The sequence below is a fragment of the Thyridium curvatum genome (assembly GCF_004353045.1).
Source record: "Thyridium curvatum strain D216 chromosome Unknown NODE_2_length_892811_cov_85.036431, whole genome shotgun sequence".
Taxonomy (NCBI): Eukaryota; Fungi; Ascomycota; class Sordariomycetes; order Thyridiales; family Thyridiaceae; genus Thyridium; species Thyridium curvatum.
This window is the reverse complement of record NW_022156757.1, coordinates 25,078-49,504: the sequence shown is the minus strand read 5'-3', so window position 1 is coordinate 49,504 and position 24,427 is coordinate 25,078. Positions and strand designations below refer to the sequence as shown.

The 24,427-nt window shown below is 57.2% G+C and overlaps 8 protein-coding genes across 8 annotated transcripts; 4 read left to right on the top strand and 4 right to left on the bottom strand.

Annotated features, from left to right (window-relative positions):
- Nucleotides 1–2,659: 2,659 nt before the first annotated feature.
- On the top strand, nucleotides 2,660–4,644 carry E0L32_000416 (uncharacterized protein; the record flags this gene model as incomplete). Its single annotated transcript, XM_031138547.1, has 2 exons — nucleotides 2,660–3,979; nucleotides 4,075–4,644. 2 exons carry the CDS (start codon nucleotides 2,660–2,662, stop codon nucleotides 4,642–4,644), a joined length of 1,890 nt encoding a protein of 629 aa, XP_030995733.1.
- Nucleotides 4,645–5,016: 372 nt separating this feature from the next.
- Nucleotides 5,017–7,930, bottom strand: E0L32_000415 (uncharacterized protein; the record flags this gene model as incomplete). The annotated part of the gene is made up of 3 exons (XM_031138536.1): nucleotides 5,017–5,245; nucleotides 5,454–6,026; nucleotides 6,123–7,930. The coding sequence occupies 3 exons, from the start codon at nucleotides 7,928–7,930 to the stop codon at nucleotides 5,017–5,019; spliced, it is 2,610 nt and encodes an 869-aa protein (XP_030995732.1).
- A 1,955-nt stretch (nucleotides 7,931–9,885) lies between these two features.
- E0L32_000414 (uncharacterized protein) lies at nucleotides 9,886–10,481 on the bottom strand (the record flags this gene model as incomplete). The annotated part of the gene is made up of 2 exons (XM_031138525.1): nucleotides 9,886–9,921; nucleotides 9,975–10,481. The coding sequence occupies 2 exons, from the start codon at nucleotides 10,479–10,481 to the stop codon at nucleotides 9,886–9,888; spliced, it is 543 nt and encodes a 180-aa protein (XP_030995731.1).
- Nucleotides 10,482–11,092: 611 nt separating this feature from the next.
- On the bottom strand, nucleotides 11,093–13,247 carry E0L32_000413 (uncharacterized protein; the record flags this gene model as incomplete). The annotated part of the gene is made up of 5 exons (XM_031138515.1): nucleotides 11,093–12,239; nucleotides 12,290–12,492; nucleotides 12,544–12,745; nucleotides 12,811–12,989; nucleotides 13,080–13,247. 5 exons carry the CDS (start codon nucleotides 13,245–13,247, stop codon nucleotides 11,093–11,095), a joined length of 1,899 nt encoding a protein of 632 aa, XP_030995730.1.
- Nucleotides 13,248–14,117: 870 nt separating this feature from the next.
- On the top strand, nucleotides 14,118–15,352 carry E0L32_000412 (uncharacterized protein; the record flags this gene model as incomplete). The annotated part of the gene is made up of 2 exons (XM_031138504.1): nucleotides 14,118–14,267; nucleotides 14,321–15,352. The coding sequence occupies 2 exons, from the start codon at nucleotides 14,118–14,120 to the stop codon at nucleotides 15,350–15,352; spliced, it is 1,182 nt and encodes a 393-aa protein (XP_030995729.1).
- Nucleotides 15,353–15,539: 187 nt separating this feature from the next.
- Nucleotides 15,540–17,284, bottom strand: E0L32_000411 (uncharacterized protein; the record flags this gene model as incomplete). Its single annotated transcript, XM_031138493.1, has 5 exons — nucleotides 15,540–15,659; nucleotides 15,738–16,058; nucleotides 16,115–16,348; nucleotides 16,415–16,478; nucleotides 16,539–17,284. The coding sequence occupies 5 exons, from the start codon at nucleotides 17,282–17,284 to the stop codon at nucleotides 15,540–15,542; spliced, it is 1,485 nt and encodes a 494-aa protein (XP_030995728.1).
- A 1,327-nt stretch (nucleotides 17,285–18,611) lies between these two features.
- E0L32_000410 (uncharacterized protein) lies at nucleotides 18,612–19,875 on the top strand (the record flags this gene model as incomplete). Its single annotated transcript, XM_031138482.1, has 3 exons — nucleotides 18,612–19,023; nucleotides 19,082–19,589; nucleotides 19,647–19,875. The coding sequence occupies 3 exons, from the start codon at nucleotides 18,612–18,614 to the stop codon at nucleotides 19,873–19,875; spliced, it is 1,149 nt and encodes a 382-aa protein (XP_030995727.1).
- An 847-nt stretch (nucleotides 19,876–20,722) lies between these two features.
- Nucleotides 20,723–24,425, top strand: E0L32_000409 (uncharacterized protein; the record flags this gene model as incomplete). The annotated part of the gene is made up of 3 exons (XM_031138471.1): nucleotides 20,723–20,877; nucleotides 20,932–21,164; nucleotides 21,460–24,425. 3 exons carry the CDS (start codon nucleotides 20,723–20,725, stop codon nucleotides 24,423–24,425), a joined length of 3,354 nt encoding a protein of 1,117 aa, XP_030995726.1.
- Nucleotides 24,426–24,427: the final 2 nt, after the last annotated feature.

The window sequence follows — 24,427 nt, the reverse complement described above, 5'->3', positions numbered from 1 at the left end:
ATGGAAATGCGTGGAGCTTGCTTTTCGGTGCTGGGCATAAACCTCGCAAGATGAAGTGTGATCACGAAGGGGGGTGGAGTTTGGTGACCTTGGCGGGAGTGAGAGTTGCCTAGGATCATTCATTTCCATTATTTCCACCCACCCTCCCCTGGTCAACGCTACAAGTAGTTTTTTTTTTTGCGCCGTGTGGGGAGCTGTTTGCAGGCCAGTGTTTCAAGCTTGACCGGGGGTCCTGGGACAAGAGACGAAGGGCACCCGTGGACACAGCACAGATGGTCTCTCTTCCCGCTGTCAAGTGCTTGTTGATTGACCTCCAAGCGGCGTTGGAGAACGGATTGGTTTCACGAGCTAAGGCAGGTCGGTTGAAACGAAACAAATCGCGAGATGGATGTTCATGGCAATGCATACATCGCAAGAGCACAACAGCTCGAGTATCTGTCTGCCCCCGGAAACCGGAAACGAGGGATTTGTCGAGGGAGGAGAGAGGATCTGATGACTGATGCAGGGAGAAGAAGCATCCTCGGCGCTTCTGGCTGTTGCTCGTCCCCCCTGGCTGTGATGAGAACGGCCACGCGCTCAGCAGTTCTCGGCGCGATCGTCTCTTGTTCCCTCGTCGGGTGATGATCAGCGCAGTAATTTGGAGCCCCGGAAGGTCGCCCAGGAAAGCAGAGAGCAGGCGCCCGCCTGAGGGCATGCCTTCTCTGCTTCACCTGGCCCTGCCTGTTCTCATCAGTGCAGAGTGCATTCATCTCTTCTGGCTTCGTTCCAGTACTGCCGAGGTGGTATCGAAACGAGGCAGAAGCACTCTATTTGCGGCGGCACCACGTACGGGAGTACACTCTCGTCTCTCTCTCTCTCCCGCCCGTCTCTCACTGCCTTCCTGTACATCATTTGGCAGTAGTCCGGCTGTTTGGCAAGCGAACCCTAACCGCGATGCTACCCAGGTAAATGTCGTCGTCGCTGGCCTGCCGCACCGGGAAAACTCGACGGGACATGCGGGTTTATGAATGGCATCCAAGTTGTCGACGACAATGACAATGACGCTCTGGTCTCTGGTACTCCGTAACTCACCACCTGCTCACTAACCTGATGGGAAGGGCTTGGGACGACCCCATTTTTGCCAATAGACGGATGCAGCTAGATATGCAGGGCCAGGGGGCAGGGCTGACCAAAGCGGCAGTCCGTCATGCCCATCACCTCCACACCATCCGGCCGGTCTCCCCCCCTCCGGTTGCTCCTCACGTCCTCCACCCGAGCACCCCCTGGATCTGTACCTGGATTTCCTTACGGAGTAGCCTGCACATCTCGCTTATTGGCCGGCTTGGTCTGCACAAAGTCTCCCTCGTCCAAAAAAGGCGCCAATCACAGGAGCTTCGTACCTGAAGAGTGGCGCCGGGCTTGAAGAAACACCAACACTGACTGAACATCATCCCTGTTCTCACCCAATCACCCAACCATCGACCCGTGGATCGACTTCGTCTTCTCAGGGGATGATGGATGTGTCGCTGGTCATGCATATAGTTGTGCAGAGGAGGGTATCGTCACTAGCTGTCCAGGAACAGCGGCAAGCCAATGGGGTTTTTGCAACGACACCCCTGGCTGTCCTTTTTGTGCTCGATTTGTGCTCATCGCACCCCTTTGGATAAGGTAGTGGACTGGAATAGCCTCGTCGACGCACCCTGGTCCCCTCCAGGACCGCGTGGCTCCATGAGGGCGCAAGGGTCTCCCCTGGCCGCTGTGCCTCTATCACCGATGTGATCTAACACAGCCCGCAATGCAAGCCGGGAAAGCCTTGAACTCGTTCCCAAGGATTCCCAAGGGTTCCCAAAGGTTCCCAAGAGGGCCTTTCTGGTGGCCCGACCTGCTTCCCACTGCCCGCTTTTCTTGTCAATCTCATCCGCCCACCAGTCCATCCTCCGCTGCAACGGTCTGTCGATCTTGGGATGTGTATCTCTCTCTCTCTTCTCTCGCTCCGGCACGCACCTCTCTCCCCTTCCCTTCCCTCGCCTCTCTCCCTTCCAACGTCACTTCGTTCCTTTATTCCCTGGTGAGATCTCGTTCTCCCTCTTGCAGGTCTGCGATCTTTACTCCCCTCTTCATCCCGCCGATGACTCTGCAGAGCTCGTGAGACATCGTTTCTCCCACTTCCATTCTTTTGACCACCACCAACAACACCACCAGCAATCGGTGTAGAGAACAACCCCAACTACTGTTCCGTTCCCTTCTTTAGAATCCAGAATAATCGACGACAGCCAAGGAGTCAAGACGCCCAAGCCTGCTGCCATCCATCGGTGCCACACCTTGTTTTGGAAGCCCATTCATTCCTTGAACCCAGACACACCACCGCATTCTTAGTCGCGCGACTGCCAGCATTCCAGTCCGCCACGCCACGAACACACACTGACGACACGTCTTCGCTCTGCCGGCTCAGCGTCATTTGCCGGAAGAGGCACAGGCACAACATCTCAAACGCCGGGCCACGAAGTTTAATTCTTTCTTTTAATTCTAGCGTTTCGACAAGTGTGAACCGCGCCTCGACTTGCGTCCACCGGGGGTTAGAAAGAAGCTCAGCTTCGGGCAAAACTCGAATCACGACGACAAACCAGGATTACGAAATAAATACCACAGAGTCGGGACACGACACACACAGGTTTCAAAAATGCATCGCCATCAACACGTGCACCTGCACGGCGCACGACAGAACCCGTGGAGGGACGGCTGGGACTCGATGACCAAGGCCGTCGGCGACGCCTTCCACCCAAAGAACCCGCCCCAGCCCCCGCAGCCCCAGGCGCCCTCGACGAAGACCGTCTACATGACCAAGACCCCCGAGGGCTTCAAGGGCCAGCTGACGACGGTGCCGCCAGCCAAAGAGACGCCCAAGGCCCAAGCCCAGGCCCAGGTCGGCACGAGCTCCGCGTCCGACGCCAAGCCAACGACCAACATCGCCGCCAAGGCCGTCGCCCAGTCCTCGAGCAGGGCGGGCGACACCCTCGCCACCGACGGCCCGCTGCCGCAGTCCATCGTCCCCACGCAGAGCCCGACCAACGTCAGCGGCCAGCTCGCCGTCGACACCAACGCCCCCACGCAGACGCAGAGGCAGCAGGCCGGCACGCCGCTCAACCTGCCCGCCACGGCCACACCGTCCGCGGCCGCATCGTCGGGCGGTAGCGACAGCACGGCCGCGAAAGCGGGCATCGCGCTCGGGGTCCTCGGCGGCATCGCCTTCATCATCCTCGCCGTCTTCTTCGTCTTCAAGAAGCGCCGCTCGAGCATGGACAAGAGGCGCGCCGCCGACGACGAGAAGCTCAACGGCGGCCACGGGCCCTTTGGCGACCAGCACGCGATCCCGGACGGCGCCGCCGCCGCCGCCGCAGGGGGGTCGTACCCGGACCGGCGCGCCAGCCGCGGCGCCAACATCGCCATGGTGCAGAGCCCCGGCATGAGCAACCGCGGCGGCGGCGCGAGCGCGTGGGAGCGCCGCCCCTCCGAGTCGGCCGACCCGGCCAACCCCTTCGGCGACAGCGCCGAGCGCCTCCACACGCCGACCGCGGCCCGCCAGAACGCGGCGCTGCCGCCCGTGCCCACCGAGTCGACCACCGCCGCCTCGCCCACGTCGCCCATCGGCACCGCCATGGCCGGCGTCGTGGCCGGCGCGGCTGCGGGAGCCGCGGCGGGCGGCATGAAGCGCAAGGCCTCGATCCGCAAGGACGCGCCCAAGGCGCTCGACCTCACGCTGCCGCCCACCCTGTCCGCCGTGCCGCCGTCGCCCGCCGGCACCGAGTTCAGCATGACCATGGTCTCGCCCGACCAGCCCGCCGCGCCCTCGGCCAGTGCCGCCGCCATCGCCGCCGCGGGCGGCCCGCCCTCCTCGACGGTGCACCGCGTGCAGCTCGACTTCAAGGCCACGCTCGAGGACGAGATGGACCTCAAGGCCGGCCAGCTGATTCGCCTGCTGCACGAGTACGACGATGGATGGGTAAGTCTTATTTTTTTTTTTTGTGTCTGAAGAAGAAACATCTTTTGGTGAAGTGATTTTTTTTTTGTACTAACGTGTCCATGTGTGTGTCGCAGGCGCTGTGCATCCGCCTCGACCGCTCCCAGCAGGGCGTCGTCCCCAGGACGTGCCTGTCCACCCGCCCCGTCAAGCCGCGCCCGCACGGTCCCGGCCCCCGCCCCGGCCCGCCCGTCAACCCCCAGCGCGGCCCGGGCCCCAACTACCCTCCCCCCGGCCAGCGGCCCATGACGCCCCAGGGCGGTGGTCCCGGCTACCCGCGTCCCCAGTCCCCCGCCGGTCGCCCAGGCCACCAGCCGCCGCAGCACCCGCCCCCGCAGTCTCCCTACGGGCCCGGGCCCGGCGGCCCTCGCTCGCAGAGCCCCGGCCCCCGCGCGCAGTCTCCCGGCCCCAGGTACCACCACCAGCAGCAAGGGCGGCCCCAGAGCCCCGGCCCCAGGGCGCAGAGCCCCGGCCCGCGGTACCAGCAGCAGCAGCAGGGCCGGCCGCAGAGCCCCATGGGCAACCGGCGGCACAGCCCGCCTTCCCACCACGGGCCCAGCCCGATGAACCAGGAGTACCGGCCCGGTCCGCCCGCCGCGTCAGGGAGTCCCATTGAGCGGCGGCCGGTGCCTGGGCAGGCGTATTAAGCAGCGCCGCAGCTTTCTTGCGACACGGATCCATTTTACACAGGCGCTTTGCGTTAATTTCGTCGTGCTGGGGGACTGGTTCATCACAGCGAAGAGAGGAGAGAAAGGAGAGACACCAACAGATCTCTCGGAAGTCGTTTTCGGGAGGCGGCGGGCGTTCGGTTACCAAAACCACCACACATCAGCGAAACTCCTTTTTTCTTCAATATTTTCGATTCATGTCACTCGCTTATGATACTTTATATTCTCTTTTGGACCATTTACACTGGCTTGTGCAAGCTTGTTTCGGTCTTTTGCAGCCTCGTGGGTGCATAAAGTTTTGCCTCTTGAGGCCTCAAATCTAAAGTCATTCGAGCTTTGGTTTGTCAATGTCTAGTCATTGCACATAACTGTTGCCTCAGGTGGGCAGCTGGCGGAGGCGGCAGCTACGGAGGGAGGAAACGGTGGTTTTGAGTCGTGGTCAACTCTGAGCCAGGTCTCGAGAGCAGATTCATGGACTTGGTTGACGGGAAGGCAGGGACCTAGGGTTCTCTCCCATACCGTCTGGTGAAGTATTGCTTGCCGAGCTGTTTCAGCTCGTGGAAGCAGGTTCAGAGGGTATCTAGTATCTAAATTCAGGTGAATGATTTAGATCTTGAAATGTTGCTTTGTATTATCTGTGTCCAGTGACCAAGTGCCTGTGAATGAATGATCTGGGCTCTCATCCAAACCTCCCACCCTCCGTCCCCCCAAACGTTCCCCGGTACCTCCTCGCTCCCCCGGTGCCCACCATCCTCCGCGCCGAGAACGTCCCGTTGAACCCGGCATACCTCCCGACGCTCGGCGGCAGGTCCCCGACCGCCGTGCCCCAGCTGCTCTCGTTGCGGCCCAGCGTGAGCACCAGCTCCCTGCCCTCGGTGAAGAAGCTGTGGTCCACCCAGCTCTTCGTGTACGGCTCCCCGTCCAGCGTCGCGCTCTGCACGTAGATGTTCTCGTACGCGCCGCCGTCGAACCCCACCGTCTTGACGCGCGCCGTCCTGCCCGTCAGGGGGCTCGTCACGTTGACGGCCGCGAAGAAGGGCGGCGTGACGAGGTAGACGTCCTGGCCCGGGTTCGGGAACAGGCCCATCATGGCGAAGGCGACGAAGCTGCCCATGGCGCCGCTGTCGTCGTTGCCCGGCAGGCCCTCCGGGGTGGGCGAGAAGAAGGCCGGGATGTAGGCGTGGGAGCGCCGCGCCGAGAGGCCCGGCCGCCCCGCGTAGTGGTACTGGAAGACGGTCAGGAAGGCCGGCTCGTTGCCGATGTAGGTGATCCCCTGGTCGTGGAGGTAGTCCAGGCGGCGGACGAAGGCGTCTGGCCCGCCGTAGAGGGTCATGAGGTCTGCTTGGTTGTGGGGGACGAAGCTGTGTTTCGGGTGTTTGGTAGGTTAGCTCTGGACTGTATTCGAGATACACACATACAAACACTTCCTGGCGTTGTCAGGGGGCTGGAAGACTCACAATCCGTACTCCCAGATACTGCTCTCAAACGTCTCCCTCCCCGTGTTCTGCAAGCTGCACACACTGAAATTGTCGAGGTTGCTGCAGTTCAGCGGGTCTTGGTACGCCCACGTCCCGTTCAGAAACTTCGGCTGGAAGAACCCCGTGAAGCCCGTGTCGGTGCCGTTCCAGAACCGCGAGACCTGGTCCGCCTTGTACAGGTTCTCCCAGTTGCCGCTGCGTTCCAGGTACTTCTCCTTCTCCGCCTTCTTCCCCAGCTTCTCAGCCATCTGCGAGATGCAAAAGTCGTTGTAGCTGTACTCGAGCGTCCGCGAGATGCTCCGCGTCATGGTCCCGAACCCCTTGTAGTCGAAATCCTGCACGGGGATGTAACTCAGCGCCTTCCAGCTGTCCAGCCCGCCCCGCCCTTCGTTGGACCAGTCGTACGGCTCCTCCTCCGCGTCCTTCACGACGGCCGCAAAGCCGGCCTCCCAGTCGATCCCGTCCTTGATGCCCTTGAGCAGCGCGTCGGCCAGCACGTTGTCGGCGTTGGACCCGCCCTGCGTGAAGCCCTTGCACAGGCTCATGCGGCAGTCCGGCAGCCAGCCCGTGTGCCGGAAGGTGTCGATCAGGCTGCGCACCATCTGCGCCACGGCGGCCGGGTCGAGCACCGTCAGGAAGGGGATCTGGCTGCGGAACGAGTCCCAGAGGCAGTAGAACGAGTCGAAGTAGGGCTCGCCCGCGCCGCCGCCGGTCGGCCAGAGCGGGTTCTCCCCCGTGTAGTTCTGCGGGTTGATCATGGTGCGGTAGATGCCGCTGTAGAAGTTGGTCACGAGGCCCTGGTCGACGCCCTCGGTCGAGACGGCGATGGGGCTCAGCTTGGCGCGCCAGGCGTCGACGGCCGCGGCGTGCACGCGGTCAAAGTCAAAGTCCGGGATCTCCGACTCTGCGTGCTCGCACGCCCGCTCGGCGCTGATGAAGCTCGTCGCCACGCGCGCGAGGATGGGCCTCGCGCCCGAGGAGAAGCGCGTGAAGGCGCCGCCCGGCAGGGGGTAGCCGTTGATGGACCTCGATATGGTCAGGTTCTTGACGGCCGCGCTGGCCCGGCTGTTGGCGAAGATGCCGTTGTCCAGCACGTCGGCGCCCGAGAAGTCGGTGCAGAAGTGCAGCACGTAGTTGCCGCTGCCGAAGCTGGGCAGGAACCTCGCGCTGCCCGTCACCCGCCCTGTCGCCGCGTCCACGCTCACGCTGCCGTTGTCCTGCCGCGAGTCGGACAGGTCCGTCAGGTCCTGCAGGATGAGCGGCTGCGAGGGCCGGCCGTCGACCCCCGTCGTCGGGAAGGTGAAACGGAAGAGCGACGCGTGCATGCTGGTCGTCATCTCGGCCCGCAGGCCGCTGTTGAGCGTGAGCCCGAAGAAGCCCGGGCTCGCCCTGACGGTGCCGTTGCCGAAGGCGCCGTACCTCGCGCGCTCCTTCTTGGGGAAGGCGCAGCGGTCGACGTCCCAGCCGTCGCAGGACGCGTACGCGAACAGAGGGAAATTGCCCAGCGAGGGGCTGCCCCCGGTGCCCGAGTCGTGCATGGTAGAGAAGCCCGTAACGTTGGAGCCGTCGAGGGCGAAGCCGCCCTGGTTGGAGCCGCTGTTGGTGTCGGCGACGGCCTTGGCCATGCCGTAGGGTAGGGAGGCGCCGGGAAATACATTACCGCCGTTGGTCGCGCCGATTAAGGGGTCGACAAAGATCAAGGGGTCGAAGGCTTGCTCGGCTGCTGCGAGGCCGGCGGCACCGGAAAGCCATGAGCTGGCAAGGAGCTTAAAGGTGATGTCTTTCATCGTAATAACCTGACTGGGAGGTCTAGGATGCCAAGATGTCGTTGGAGGCTTGTGTGGTCAATCTCCCAGCTTTTATAAGCCTGGTCCGTCGATCATCTGTGAACCGGGAATCTGCACATGCGGGTGCACCGGAGCTCATGCAGTGAGCTAGCTCCGGGACGGGAGTACGGACGCGCCTCTAGGCACGAGATACGGGACTGCATCGGACAGTTCTGGGAGCTTCCTTATCAAGTTGGCGAGGTGGGATTGGAGAGACGTCATCATCTCCGCAAGCTGGACGCGAGACATATCTCACGAATGATACCCTGGGAAGGACGTTACCTTTTGAACAGTGTCACCTGGTCTGCTTTTCACGAGCTTGTGATCAATCTATCTGGTAAGCTAGCTCAATACTGGACTGGCTATGCGTGTGACAGCATTTCGGTGCAATACTGCAGCTCTTAACGCGCCGTGGGCCACGGGATCTCGCGTCAATTAAATTGCAGGTCGAAGGACCTGCCCGAACGGTCAGCTCATTGCAACGGCCAGAAATTGGGTTTGCAGGTGGGTGCGGCAGCCTAAATCCGTGCGGTCTTGGGGCGTGTCCAGGCATTCGGCTTTTGAAATGGTGATCGCCATTGCATGTGCAGGCCGTAATGCTACCCAGGTACGTGACCAGGCCGACTGTCAGTATCCAATAGGATGACCCCGTTAGGTGCAGGACTTGCCATCAGACTGGAATAGAAGTAGCAAATATACTTTTCGTCTGCATCGATACCGCCAGTCACCGCAAAACAAGGGACGTCATTAATCCTGTGATTCCATAACAGATTCCCGCACAAAGATGTCCCTGTCCCTCCATACAAACATGCCCAGAGAGAATCGATGTGTACACCCTCAGGCTATACATGATGATTAAACTCCGCCATAGAGCTGAGAAAGCTTCATAAGTCGATACCGACATTCCTTCGCATGGCTGGGTGAATTCTTTGAGTTCTGCCGCCGGAGACGAAACTATGCCGGGACCTTAGGTGTCCGCTTCTGGCTCTCCGACGTGTTGTCGTGGAGTTTCGACCCGCAATTGACTCTGATGAGCATAACTGTGTTGCCTGTAAGTAGGGCAGACAGACACTTCCCAGCCGGTTCAATAACTCCAGGGGTTGTGCCACGAAGGGTATCGCGGGCATGGGAGGCAAGGCGGTTGGCAAGACTGGACAAGCCGCCTCGTCAATGGCCGAGGGATGCATGTGTATCACGAGCGCACAGCCGTCCTTGAAGAAGATGGGCTTCGCACCAAACACTGGTAGTGCCGGCTCCAAAGGCTCGATTCCAGCCATAGCTTCTCTATATCTCCTGTTCTCGCGATGCGGAAGTTATCTGCCTTAAGCTCAATCACTGAAAGGAAGTCGAGATTCTATTTGGCGAATAGGGCGCTGCTATTCTGATCAGTTACTACTTGGTAGCCACCATGGCCATCCGGCTAGAGTGTACCAGCTAGCCAAGTCGACTCTGAAATAGGACATGGCAGACTTTAGCAAGCGCAGTCAGCCACAGCCACAAGAGGGCTCTAATGTTCAATGAGAGGGAAGAAGAAGCTCCAAAAGCATTAATCATTTTAGGAGCTTTTAGGAGCAGAGAAGTTGACGGTTGTTGAGCATCTTTTGGTCACATATATATACAGCCCTACCGGCCGAGACATCCTGCCCGAGCCCGGGCTTGAAGGGCAGTATATAGTTGCCAAACTCTTATATCAAGTGCGTGATCAACTCACTGGAAAGCGCCTACAATATATGCTCCTGCATAGCGGCTGTAAAGTCTAAGCTATCCTAGTAGTGCTTTAAGGCGTGCTTACTGATCTACTTAGTGCCCTTCTCAGCCCATACCTGTCAACCTGCCCCAATTGTTCTTCGTTGTTTTGAGGTCTGTAGCCTTTTCATTCGCGCTGTCCTGTTCCTCCAAAACTCGACCTAGAAACTTCAATCATTGGCGGTAGCGCCATTGTAGAAATGAATCTCGAAACAAGATTAGTATAGACCATCAGCCACCAGATTACAGGAATACTCACCGTCTGGTCCGCACACCCAGCCGGGGTCTGGTAGGAATACGCCCCCGTGTTGATGAACAAGGCCTGCTTCTGGCACACCAGCCACGCCGCCAGGTTCTGCCGCTTGATCTCGGGCGTCGACCACGTCACGGCGTCGCCGGAGAAGACAAACGTGCCAAAGTCGTTCTTGGTCGTGTTGAACCACGTCGACAGCTTCCGCTGCGTCAGGTCCGCGGGCTTCTCGACGTGCATGTAGAGCGGCTCGCCGCCGGTGGCCTCGACGAGCTGCCCGTCCACGATGTTGAACTGGCCCGCCGTCCTGGACGAGTCCATGATCGCGACGCCGGGCTCGTTGGCGGGCTTGGTCTGCAGGTACTTGTGGTAATTGGGCGCGGCGACGGCGCGGATCCAGAGCTGGCCGGTTTGCAGGGTCGTTGGGGTCGGGCCGCGCGGAGAGAGCGTGTCGGCGGGTGCAGCTGTGCCGATGGCTGCCAGCAGAAGCAGGGGGAGCATGGAGTTGCGGACCATGTTGGCGACGGCTTGACGTTTTCCAGTAACTGCCACGGAGGAACAGGGTCAGAGGACTGGAGGTTGGGATGGCGAGGACTTGGCTTAAATAGTGCCACCTGTACCTGGTAATGAACTTCTGTGGGAGATTGTGTATGATAAGGGGATGGTATCGGCTTGTACTTACAAGAGATCCATCCCCGCCTAGATCAATAAACACATTTAGCCGGGCTGAGACTCTTCACCATAGCCCCATATCACGGACCTTTAATGGCCGCCACCATAAATGATTCGCCAAGCATGGTTCCCGATGTGGCATCTAGATCGGTCACAATCGAACTTCGGACCGGGCCTGAGTAGCTAAGCTTCCGCGTATCGAAGGCTTGTCCCTGAGCCTAGCGAGTGAGGGTTGAGCATTGACAACTTGCCTTCTCTGAAGCATTTCTTAGTGAACGACCCATGAGTCAGAGTTTACGATAATCTCGTTCAAGGAAAAGTAAGAGTCATAAAGATAGTACAAAATGATATTGAGGATAACTCATACACACGGGTATCTCGTCGGTGCACCAAAGAGAATGATGATCTCCAGAAAATAAAACTCCACAAACGCCTCACCGCATGCTCATTATCACTCACATCTCTCGCGATTCAGAGACCCAGACTAAAGAGGGTCCTGCGACTGCCACGCCAGCAAGCTCCTGCGCCTTGACGTCCTTCTTCGTCACGAGCACACTCCACACATGACCGCCCAGATCCGCCGGCACATCGGCCGTGCCCTGGCCGCCGTCAACCTGTACGCTCGTGAACCGCAGGGACCCCCAGGCGCCGACCCAGGCAACCCACATGTCGCCTTTGGCGCCCTCGGGCACGGCGACGGTGATGCTCGCCTTGCGCCCGCCGGGCATCGTCCGCCGCGACCCGGAGACCTGCAGCGCGGGCAGGGCCTTGCCCCACTTCTTCTCCGCCGCGTCGCCGTCGGGGCACTTGGACACGTAGTTGCTCGCGACGAAGCTGTACGCCAGGCCCGCCGGCAGCAGGGCCTCGCGGGGCGCCGCGCCGGGGGCCCGGCCGCGCATCATCTCCAGGACGCCGGCCATGCGGCTCTTGGCGCCGATCTGCGTCGCCAGGGCCGGGACGAGCCACTGGTCGCCCGAGACGGCCGCCACGGTGACGGCGTCGGTCAGCGCGCCGATCTCGACCAGGACGAGGGCCAGCGCGGCGTCGATGAAGGCCTCGGCCCCGGTGCTGGTCGTGGTGCCGTTGCCGCTCGGCAGGCGGTGCGTGCAGGCGCCCATGAGGTCGCGCTTGTAGTGCTGCAGGGAGTCGGTGGCCGTGGAGCGGTGGACGAGGGCCTGCGCGGCGAGGGCGCCGAGCGTGTCGACGATGGAGCGCGGGTACACGCCCGCCCACTCGCCGCCGGCGCGCACCTTGAGGAAGCCCTCGAACAGGACTTCGAGGAGGACGTTGTCGAGGAACTGCAGCAGCTGCAGGGCCGCGGTGGAGTTGTCGGAGATCTGCGGTGCCCAGTTGTAGCTATTGGGTGGGCCTCCACCGGCCATGCCGCCGACGAGGGGAGGGAGGGCCTGGCCGGGCGGTGGGATGTCCTTGAGCATGCCGCTGTCTAGAGCGGTGACATTGAGGACGTTGCCGTTCAGGGTGGGGATAACCGTTCCGTTGACGATAAGAGTGCCCCCGAGAGGTGCCTGGGGTGGGATGGTGCTTGCGGCAGCACCCTTGGCCTTGTCTGTGAAGGCTTGGAGAGTGTTTCCGCTGGCAGGACTGGAGTTTGTCAGCAGTGTTTCAACATCTGGAAAACGGGGAACACATACGCATTGACGCTCCCGACCATTCCAGACTGGCAGTGATTCTTGTTAGGCTGCCCGCAGTAAAACCATATCGGCTTGGTGTCCTTGACGACAATGTCAAAGAGAACTCCGGAGGGAGATACTGAGGTCGGAATGAAGCCGCTGCTGAAGCCGTTGGCGAGCGGGTGGCATGGATCATCGAATGACGATTGTGTGACGGTGTGATTCTGGATGAAGTTAGACAGAGGTTGCGAGATGAGGCAGCTTCTAGTACTTACCGCTGGGTTGAAGGCAAACTCGACCACGGTCCCGACTGGTTCCGTAATGTCGTTTGGAGAGAAAGTCAATGACTTGTCTAGAGCTACGGTGATGTGCACAACACGCGAACCTCCTGCAGGAAGACCATCTGCGGGAGACGTGCTTGTCGATGCCGTAGCGGCTTTCGACTTGTAGGCGTCAAAAGTGTTTCCAGTAGCCGGCCTGCGCACGGGGTCAGTAACGACAAGTAATTACATCCATTAATTTGTTCAGGCCAGGCCACGCACGCGTTGACGGCATGCACCATGCCGGACTGGCAGTGGTTGCCAGTTGTTTGGCCGCAGTAGATCCAAATGGGCTTCGAGTCCTTGACTGTGATGGTCCAGGTCGTCGGGGAGGCTTCAGTTTCTGATGCAGTCGGGACAAAGCCTGAGAAAAAGCCGCCTTCCAAGGGATGACATGGATCCTGAAAGGATGATTGTGTCACGGAGTGATTCTACAAGCCAGGGACGTACGTTAGTGAACTCTTCGGCCCTCAACGAAGATTCCCTATTACCTTTGCGAAGAACGAATATGTGATTGTATCGCCGATGGCCGCGTTCAACGTCTCTGGGACAAACTTGAGCTGCTTGTCCTTACCGACTGCAACTTCATGGTGGCCAGCTCTGGCGACGGCGGCCAGAACAGCGAGCTGCGCAAATGCTGTTATCGAGTTGGCCAACATGATTGGTGCTTGTGAGACAGGAGAGTGAGGTGTAAGAAGTCTTGAACTCCAAATTGTTCAGCAGTCGAAAAAAATCGAGTGTTATACACACTGCCATTTGTATTCCATCCACATCCGGCCATAACAGCAACGTGCCAAGACAAACTAAGTCTTACTTACAGATATTGAATAAGGGACGCTAATATTAAAATACAGGGGTTTGCTATTTTGGGGGACTGGCAGCGGCTACGCGGCTAGTAAGTGGCTGTGGTCCGGAACAGAGTCGGATGCCATCCATCCCGGCCGGCCATTTTGGTTGCCGGTGAGATTCAGGGCAACGAATGAGGCTGACGTTATTCTTGGTGGCTGCCAACTGTTCGGAACGGGAAAGGGAAAAAGATTGCAAGGTGCGGGCTCGGATTAGACTGTCCAAATCTGAAACGCTTGGCCCGCGGCCGGTCGGATAGAAATAAGGATTAATGGGTGTGGTATAACAACCCACAAAGAGTTACAATTAGCCATCATTGGACTTGGGACTGGCATGGATTGGTCGTGTAAGCGCTGCAGTCCTATTTTAAGAACCCTGCATCTTCTGCCATGCAGTGCCATGCAGCCAAGTCTGCATGCGGGCAGGCCTCACTTTATGAATAAAACAACCTCAGCATCTTTGCCACATCATACCTGACGTTCAAGAGGTGCCTTCTGGAATACGACTAACATAATTGGGACACGTCTTCGCTTAATGCGAAGTAGAAGTGAATACAAGAATTGGCACTCGTCTGGCCTGGCCGATCCACATTCAACATCAACACACTCGCGATCTGCTAACATTGTCGGACAAGCGCACAAGGAAAAGGTTTAACCATCACGTCGTCGACAACCACTTTCAAGATGGCGCAGTGGGCGAATAGACACGAAAGACTGAAGCCGAGTGTGACGAGTCTTGTCCCGACGCTCCTCGGACTGACGACAGTGCTCCTCATCTTGTTGGCACTACTTGCTGGAGTGAACAATTCTCTCACAGCGCTGTACTACTTCAAGGTAAGATATCTTGAACGCATCTGGCCAGAAAACCCGTTTCTAACGCGAAATAGGTTGACGTATCTCAACTCAGCGTCCCTTCGAGCCTGGCAGGCTCAGGGTTTCTCCAGGATCTCACAGCCGTGAGCGGCATCGACCTCGTCGGGCAGGAAGCGACTGCTTCGTCCCTCGGGCTGGCCCAGACATACACAGTCAACATCCTCAACTCTTGCGCAGATTTTCCATCCAAGACTGTTTGTTCTACGCCCAACCTCAAGCTCAACTTTAGCCCAGGCAGCGACCTGCACCTTGACGGCACCGGTTATCGAGTCTCGGATGCAAACTCGTACTCGCGCAGCCTGATTCGATACCGCAACAGCCATCGCTTCATCGCGCCAGAGTACATCATCGCCGCCGTAGCGACCTTACTAGCCGCTACCCTGGGCCTAGCGGGAAACCGCAGCAAGGGCACTGCCTTCGTCACCCTGGCCCTCTCTGGTCTGGGCACCGGCTTCTTGCTCGGCGCCAACGTCGCGGCCACCATCAACGCCCAGCGGATCGTGAAAGCCATCAACGCCAACTTCTCAGATGCTGGCGTCAACGCGAAGATCGCCGGAGGCGGTATCCCCATCACGTGGACCGCGTTCGCCCTCTCCCTCGTCTCGACGATCATCCTCGCAGTCAGACTATACAGATGGTCAGCGTCCTCCTCCGGGCCGGCACCGCGGGAGTGGGTCGTCCTGCGGCACAACGCGGGCAAATCTGGCGGCGGCAAGGCGGGCAACATCCTTGTGACCGGCCGCGACGCGTACGAGGGAGCCGGCGCCGACAGGACGGCCCAGTCGCCGGTGGGCCAGCTGCTCAACCGCGTGTCGACCTGGGGCCAGCACAAGTACGTGCAGGTCGAGAAGCAGCTCGACGTCGGGCGGGAGCGGCGGTTCGAGCGCGAGATGGAGCGTCACGATCGCTGGGCTAGCGACCAGAGTGAGCCTAGACACGTGGGAGGTCGGCCGGAGTATATTCCGATGGGGAGTATGGCGGACAACCGAGAACACGGGAGGAATTTGGAATCTTACGAGCCTTACCGGAGTAACCAGCGGGGATAGTTATCAAGTGAAAGGACCGAGTGAGGTGAGACTGGGCGGATCGCGGGTCCATCTTTATCATGGTACTTCCTAAGGTTTAGACCATATCAAATGTCGGCGTTTGGGACGGACCCGGAAATGATTACATTATGTATAGAGGGATCATATTGTCTTGCAGCTCTCCAGCTGAAATGATGCAATTTACACCCTAAATAGCATCTCTTTCTGTGACCTTTACCCACATCTCCTTCTGGAGGAAGAGATTGTGGTTTACAACTTCCATCGGCTTTGTAGGGTAGACAAGCTGAAAGTCAAATTCTCGCCAGAGCTTCATAGCGAGTAACATGTCAGATCGTGATCACAGCATGTGAGAATGAAGAAGTGCAGGGTAGCAGCCACGACATACCTCAAAGAAGATCTTGTTCAGTTCCATAAAAGCAATGCTCTTCCCAGCACAGCCCCAACGGCCGTATCCAAAGACCATCTCGGTCGCCCTCCGCATCTCGTTCCGCGTGGCCTCGTCCGCTTCAATCCAGCGCTCGGGACGGAACAGCTCAGCATCGGCTCCAAAGATGGCTTTCGAATGTGTAAGAGACCAGATACTCGCTGCGATCCTCGTTCCTCCAGGGATGAATTTGCCATTGAACGTGTCTCCTTCTGGCGGCACCTGCTTCATGGCCAAGCCTGCGAAGGGAGGATGGATGCGGAGGCCCTCAAATACGATGGCCTGAGATGAGGCGTCAACAGGAGATTCATGCTACAATGTCAGCATATGATACTTACTTGTATATACGGCAGGTTCTCTGCTTCGGCTGACGTGATGGGCTTGGAGGCCTTGCCATCCCGGATAGCATTACTGATCTCCTGCAGCAACTTGGTGTAAATGTGAGGTGTGGTCATGATATAGAGCATAGTCGTGCGAATGGCCGTGGCTGTCGTGTCGGAGCCAGCCATGACCTGGAACAATGCTTCGGTCTCGCACTGACGCCGGGTCAGCCCGTGACGGATAAAAGCACCCTGGAGAGTCTGGTTAACACACCCGCATATTCAGGTCTTGGCTCTCGATGTTGACCGGTTGCTTACCAGCATATCCCGTTGGTCGGGTGCATCCGGTTGGAAACGCTTTCCAACGACGGCTTGGGCGACTCTGTATAGGCGGGGAGTTCAATTTGAGATCACACATCATATCAGCGTCTTGCATACGCACCCCATCAATTTCCCAATGCCCATCTTATCCTTGGTGCTCGGCCCAGCCAGCTTCAGGACAATTGGCGAAGACATGATGCTCGCAAGAATCGGTACGTCGGCGGCCACTTGCATAAATGGAGCTATGTCCTCCACAATTTTCATGTAATTGTGCACGTCACCGTCTTCTCTAACAAAGCCAAACTCCTCGCCAAAGGCGATCCGCGTGATCGAGTCCAGCGTGAAATGCTGACACAAGCTCCCGAGATCGAGCGGCTTCAGCGTCCGGCCCTGCGATAGGTACTTCCGCCTGATGAGGGCCTTGACCTGGCCCATGACGTCGTCGATCTCCATCTCGAGCGCCGGGTTCTCCTTGCCGCTGTACGCGGCCGCCGTCTGCGCCTTGAGCCTGTCGTGCGTCGCCGTGTCGCGGTGGCTGAACATGCTGTCCTCGTAGGGGTCGAGCCGGTTGAGCGCGTACCACTGCGAGCGCGTGTACCGGGAGCGGGCGCCCGACATGCGCCGCAGCAGCTCCACGTCGTCGGTGATGAGCTCGTTGGGGCCGACGCGCACGAGCGGGCCGTACCGCGCGCTGGCGTCCCGCCAGTACTTCCAGCCGCGGCCGCTCCAGTCGGCGCGCGCGATCCACGCGTACGAGAGGCCGGCGAGCGGAGGGCCCGGGAAGCTGCGGAGGCGGAGCCAGGCGCGGGCCGTGGCCGCGACGTAGTACAGGAGGGCCGCGGCGATGGCGAGGACTAGGATCCCCATGGTCGTGACTAGAGATCTTGGTGCTGTGCTGCTTGCTGCTTGCTCCGTAAGAAGGCAGGACCTGGGTTCAAACGGGACTGAAGAAGCTCGAGTGATCAATCAGAAGCAAATGAGCTCGACCGCCAGCGAGCGGCGCAGTCCATTCAGCTCGGCGGCGGGGTCATCCCGAGAGACTGGTTCTCTTCAGGAATAGGATGAATTGATGCACCGCGCCGAAACCCTTGCATAATCTCCCATGATCTGATTGGCTCCACGCCGGACACCCTGTTTCGGTTTTCCCTTTGGAGAAGCATGTCTTTCTTGATTGACACGTCAACAGTCACAGGACACATTCGGGTCGGGCTTCTCGAGGGGAAATGCATCGAGCTGGCAACTTGTTTGCGGGACTGCCGTGCCTGTTTTGTTTCAATAAATTCGAGCAAGCTCCGGGCAATGCATGGCGGTGATACGGGCAACGACACGCGGTCTTCGCATGCGACCCTGCATGTGGCTCCCAAGGATTCGGTACCAGTGTTGCAGGGGCTGCGTGCCGAGGCGCGATCCGTCAGCAGTGATCGTCGCCTTCATCTGTTGAGGAAAGAGAACTTTTCAGCCGAGGATAGACCTGATCATGGTTGGTTTCAATTCCTTGACTACACTTTCTGGAAACAACACTGTCTTTATGACTTTCTTATATCGACCGCTCATCATTCTAGCTCTGCCACCGAGCGGGGATCGCCAGAAGCTACCTTACTTAGAAGGAGTCCGTCCGTCCAGACCGAGAGCTCTTCTGACAGAGATTGGCTTGTTGCTAGGGCTGACGTGACCACTCATTAACCTCCTTTCGATTCGAGCTGCCAATACCCAGCTTCTCCCCACTTGGATCTCTTTTCCTCTCGTCTTAACCCGCCGTCATCCCACCGATTCGAGGCAAGGAATTGGCAGCTAGCTTTCTGGGGCACATTAAGTATGAACGATAAACCTGTCTAAGCGACTCACAAGGCCCACACCACTACTTGGGCTTTGGACTTGACTGTGTCATCCAATGCTACGGAGTACATAGTCACTAAACTACCTTAGGCTACTATCCTACCTGCCGCACGTCCTCCTTTACTGGGGGTCAGGGCCCCTTGGAAAGTAATTTCAACATGATCCTATGGCTGTCATGAACTTGGCAATGTTGTTCTCAATCGGTCACATATGAATTCCAACGACAAATCCAGGCATCCTTAGGGTGAAGCTCTATCTTCTAACGTGCTCGCCACCGATACAAAGACCGCATGCAACGCTAGAAACAGACTCCCTCCAAATAGTCTCATCACTGCTGCGCTGAGGAGGAAACAGCAGCATGGCACCGATGCTGACCTGGGGCGCCTGGCGGGCCCAAGCCAAAGCCCAGCTCCCGCCGCCGACCGAGTCCTTCGCCGGCAAGACCGTCCTCATCACCGGCGCCAAGGGCGTCGTCTGCAGCGAGGTCGCCCGCATCCTCATCCGGCTCGGCGTCGGGACGCTCGTCCTCGCCGTGCGCGGCATCCCGGAGGGCCCCGAAGGAGAGCCGGCGCTGGAGGCGCTTCTTGGACCCTCCGCCGACCGGTCCGGCACGCGTGTCCTCGTCTGGCCGCTCGACCTGCTCTCCTTTGACAGTGTCAAGGCGCTCGCCGCCCGCGCGACCAAGGAATTACCGCGCCTTGACGTCGTACTAAACGGCGCCGCTCGCTCTTCGCGCGATAGGCAACTGACCAAGGAGGGTTGGGAGTACGGTAAGTACTTTCTCCATCTGGTGCGCCGCCGCCCATGTGAGACCTAGGCTGACAACAGTTCACCACCAAGGCGTGATGGTCAACCACCTCGCACCCGCCTTGCTGACTCTGCTCCTCCTGCCGCTGCTCAAAAAGACGGCAGACGAGCACAACACCACCACCGTCGCGGCCGAGATCGCTTCCCTGGGCAGCAGGATGTCCCGCTCAGCCATGCCCACCCCCCCAGCCACGCCCGCCACCGACGGCACGACGGCCTACCTCAGCGCAGTCAACGCCAAGGGCGATTGGGTCTCGCGCCACCAGATGTATGGCATTACCAAGCTGCTCTTCTGCCACTTTCTCCACGAGCTGGCCGCCCAGCTGCAGGCCCCCAACGTCCAGTTCCACAGCGCCGACTTTGGCGTGTGCAAGGTCCAGAAGGGGGTCAACGAGACCTTCAAGTCTGCCCTGCCCATGATGTATCTCCTCGGCCGGGAGCCGGAGATGTGTGCCAACGTGGTGGTCAACTCGTGCATCGCTCACGAGGGCGCTAAACAGTCGTTCTACGTCGACTATGATGCGATTGGGTATGTGCTAGATTTTGAACGCCGCTCGAAGTGACGCGTAGCTGACTTGGGCAACAGGCTTCCGGACTTCATGGCAGACGAGTCAGGCGTGAGGCTGCAGAAGGTTGTGTGGCAGGAGACCAAGGCTGTCCTCCTCAAGGTTTCTCCCAAGGCATACGATCAGGTGCTGCCCAAGGCTGGGGCTTCTAATGCGGTTAGTACCGAAAAGCAAGACAATGCAGGGAAGGCCGAGGCTGAGGTAGCTGGCGGAGCACTGGAGGAGTCCTCTACTGGCGTGACTGCTTGAGAATGAGGTTTTCTTTTCAGCAACTTCTACTACTTTTTGTATCATATAGTACCTTCGTAGATACCAATTTCTTGCACTAAGCTGTCATCTCCAAAGCATTGATACTGATAATTAAAAATCTTTCCTTTATTTCTAAGATACGAAGAAAGTCTCGAGTGTCCTTGTTTGAACTGCGACTGCTCTTGGCAGGTTTGTTTTCCTTTACAAACCCGCCTCTTACCTCAGTAAGCTCCAAAGCATCATTTACTGTGAGAACGTACGAGCTTTCCCTACTAAGGGCTAGAATAGTGCCATCGTGGCATCGATAACTGTGAGCAATCTTTTGTCGATCATTACCTTAAAAACCTCCTACTGCCCTCGCGATCTAGTCCTTGTCCAGAACGTCGGAAAAGACACTTGGTCATGAATCTAACCGCGCACGACTATACTTCGTACAGCGGAAATATTGAAAAATGCATTCAAACACTCTCCGGTCATAACCAGATAAATGCACTCCGCTGACCAAGTTTGAGGCTGAGGACAAGACGCTGGTGAGAGAACACCCACTTTTTTAAAAAGAACATTGTGGCATCGGCCAATCAAGAATGTGTCAGGTTCGCAAAACGCATTTGGTGATGAACCAATGATGTGCGGCCAGAAGTGTACATCTCGTGAGCTCATAAAATCCTGCACATCCGCCTCGTTTTATGGTCTCGCGCGATTTACTCCAAACCTCTTTCGTATTCTTCACCCAGCATCCCCCAAGCCTCCTGGGATTTCAAGCCCTTGTCAAGCCCTTGTCAAGCCAAAGAATACCTAAACAACAATCTTCGAAGATCTTACTGATACGTAGGACAAGAACGGCAGCATGTCACACTCTACCATCTCGCAGCGAAAGACCACCCCGAGGGAGGAGGGAAACAAGCTCGATGAACTTGCCGAGGAGATTCTTGAACTCTACAAGGCAGAAACGCTCGGCGAGGTCATGAAGAAGATCAACGACAAATACAAACTGCACGCCAGGTTGGTATACTACCTACCGACATTGACGCAATTATGGCAGCTGACGATTGTTAGCAAATCACAATATCGAAAGCGTCTGGAGAAGTGGCGTGTGAAAAAGAATGTTCGGCGCTCAGATCTGTCAGCCTGGAAACGGGCCGGACAAGAACTTCGCGAGACCAAACACGTTGACCACGAGAGCGCGGTAATGTATGATGGAAGAATCTACTCGATGCAACAAGTCCAAGGGGTCTTACGACGCCACGATACCCCGAGGCTCGCCGACAAATTTAATCTCAGCCAGCAGAGTAAGAGAAGGTCTCCCATCTTTACAATACATCACCCAGTTGCTAACACGTCGTCTTTGCCAGGAGGCGTGTCTCCCGAGACTCCTCACACCGTAATAGTACTTCATACACAACGGAATGCTAAGCTCTGTATGCCTTTACGAGACTTACACCGCGCCCTTCATGGGAAATATGATGCCCCCTGGCCGAGCGGCTTAATTCTTTCTATACCGGTACCTCGGATGCTTGATCGTAAGCATGGAATACCAGTACAAGTCTAATTATAGGAACACACTAACTGATAACCGTGAGATAGGCCTGGCACAGACTCTCATGGTCTACCGAGAAAAGTGCATCGAAGATGCGTCGCCCCGAGGTTTAGCCGAGACGCTTCTTCTCGCAATGCCACAGCCAGATTTAGGAGGCTTAATTAAAGACAAGAAAAGCCTGCGTATGGTTTCCTTCCCTACCCGTCAAGATCTGTTATCACTTCTCCATGTTATGGTTTTTGCGATAGCGAACCACATCGAAGCTACGGAGCCAAGCAGCGACATCCTATGCGATCTATTTCACCAAGTAAAACACGAGAAGTCGTGGCTGGAACTCCTATTCAACTCGAAAGATCCAGTCGCTAGATGCCTGTCCAGGGCGATTTTTACTAGTGCTTTCGAGAAAGGCGATATGGCAGCAATTGAGCGTTGCCTCCAGGCGGGGGCTGACACCAGCAGGGCTGTGTGGTCTGTGATATCGTATTGGCCCATCAAGACATCCATGCTGGTAGCTTCCTTAGAGCGAAAGAATCTCCAGCTCGCTAAATGTCTACACCGGCATGCCGCACCTTGGACAGTACCATTTTGTTCCCAACAGAAGCCCATCATGTATCTCCTCTCAACACGTGGAGGTCGCTGGCTGGTGAAAGACGACGTCTGGGAGTTCATTACTCAATCATACCCACAGTACCGAAGTGAAGCTTACGAATTCATTCAAAGCAAGCCAACCCACCTTTACAACAACTGGATGGTCATCCAAAAATTACTCCCACTTTTCCCCGGCTTAACCTATTCGAAGTATTGGCAGTCAGCCATTCTATTCTCGGCATTGTTGGCTGAAAATACGACAGACTTCCCTACGATTGATAATACTACCACGCTGAAGGACTATGAGGAATGTCTCAAAGGATCAGCTCTCTTATTAGCGATAGAGCAAGACGAAGAGTATTGGAGGAGTACGGAGAAAGAAGACCATTGGAATTTGGAGGACCAGATTCTCCATGTCATCAGAAACATGTTGTCCAGAGGCGCCACTCTAGACACTGTATATGGATACAGAAGCCCCATGAGATGGGCAATGGAGAGAAAACAATGGAAAATCGTCGAATTTCTTCTCGACTACGGCGGTTCGACCACGCACAGACAGGCACTGGACTACATTAGGTCAAAGAGACCAGGAAAATCGAAGATCCCCCTTTCCCTATTACAGAAAATCTGCCAGCCGGAGGGGGTGACTGTCAAGGATGCCATACGCCACGATTTGGACCCCAGCCATGTTCGGCAGATGCTGTGCCATGATGATGGCTACAGGCGGAGTTGCGCTCAAGCACATGGGTCCGGTTCATTGCTGAGTTGGATCATCCAAGAAGAACGATATATATATCTAGAGGCGATACTTCAACACGATCCCATGGCGTACGACTGTCAAGCACTGAGGGTGGCTGTTACGGTTTATGTCAGTAAGCCTTACTCGTTCCGGTTCAATGGTGGGGCTCACTTCATCGAGAACTTGCTTCGTCGACGCCAGACTAGCGCTGAGCCCTGTGCCAATGAGGGTACCGCTATGGTGTTCGCCATCTGTGGTCGATCAGAACAGTTGATAAGTCTCTTGTCCGATGCCGGTATTCAACTCAGTCCAACGTTGAGGACCCACAGTCTTCCCTCCGGTTTTCCGAAACGGGCTCGATTCAGAAGAGCGGCGTTCTTGCTGACATCTAAACTGGGGGGTGACTGCAGTATGGTTGAATCCCAGGGCGCTTTTGAATTCCTTGTTGCCTTTGCTCTGCCTAAGGTAGTTCGATCCATGTTAGATCAAGGCTTCGAAGTAACCGAAAGGCACACGATGGTGGCGGTGGAATATGGGAGGGGAGATATTCTTGAGATTTTGCTCCAAAATGGCGGAAGCATATGCGAGTCACACCTCGGCAAAGCATGCTCTCGAAAAGACCTGCCAATGATCATGAAGTTGCTCGATCTAGGGGTCAAGGTAGAAAGCAAAATGTGGGAAGTTCCTATACATAGGACTGGGGATCACTATCAGCGGACAACATTCCAGGTTGTGGTAGAAAATGGGAGTATCGACATGATCGAAGCCTTGATTGAGCAAGGCGCCGATGTCAATGAGCCAGCAGGAGAATGGCGAGGCGGAACTGCACTCCAGCTTGCAGCAGGCCGGGGCCGAATTGCTCTGGCCAGGAGGTTGATCGAGCTTGGGGCAGACTGCAATGCTCCTGCTGGTCGCACACATGGAAGAACAGCGCTGGAAGCGGCCGCTGAACATGGACGGTTGACAATGGTCCAATTTCTCCTGCACTTGGGGGTGTCTACCACGGACGAAGAGCGACGCCAATATATCCGAGCGATCAAGTTTGCGGCTGCTGAAGGCCACACTGTTATTGAGATGATTCTGAGAGCTCATCGCCCATGGATGGACGAAGACTGGCAGCTTTGGGACTGTCTCCTTGATGATGGCAAACGAGACCGAGAAGAGGGCATAACCACTGAGTCCGAAGAAAGCATTTCAAAAGCACCTCACCCCAACACCCAAGAGCTGGGACACCAAGCAGTCGATCAGTCTCAACAATCCACCCCGAAAGATACTATGGCGTGGGTCTGTGGCCTGGAAAGCAATGATGTGGGTAAATTAGGAGGGACAATATTTGGAAGCCAGTTTGTTTCATCACCTATGCCCTTTTTCGGCTCACCACCCCTCAACATGCTCCTCGGTCAAAATCCCGGCCATGACACATTCGCTTCAGACTTGGTCTTTGGAGCAGATCTCTCATTCTCCGTCAACGGCGACGTCATGGCCGGCCAGGGGGTGCAGGACGCTTCACATAGTAGGTTGGTTCTTCCCTTTTCGGAAACTGTAGCTTCAGGCTCAGGGGACATAAGCAAGCGGCACTGTGAAGGGTGTGGGAACCATTTGGAACAGTGCTACTGTGTTGACTTTTCATTCCTGGACGAAATGGAAATCTTTGATGATGATTTACTCCCTTTATCAGAGGACTAACA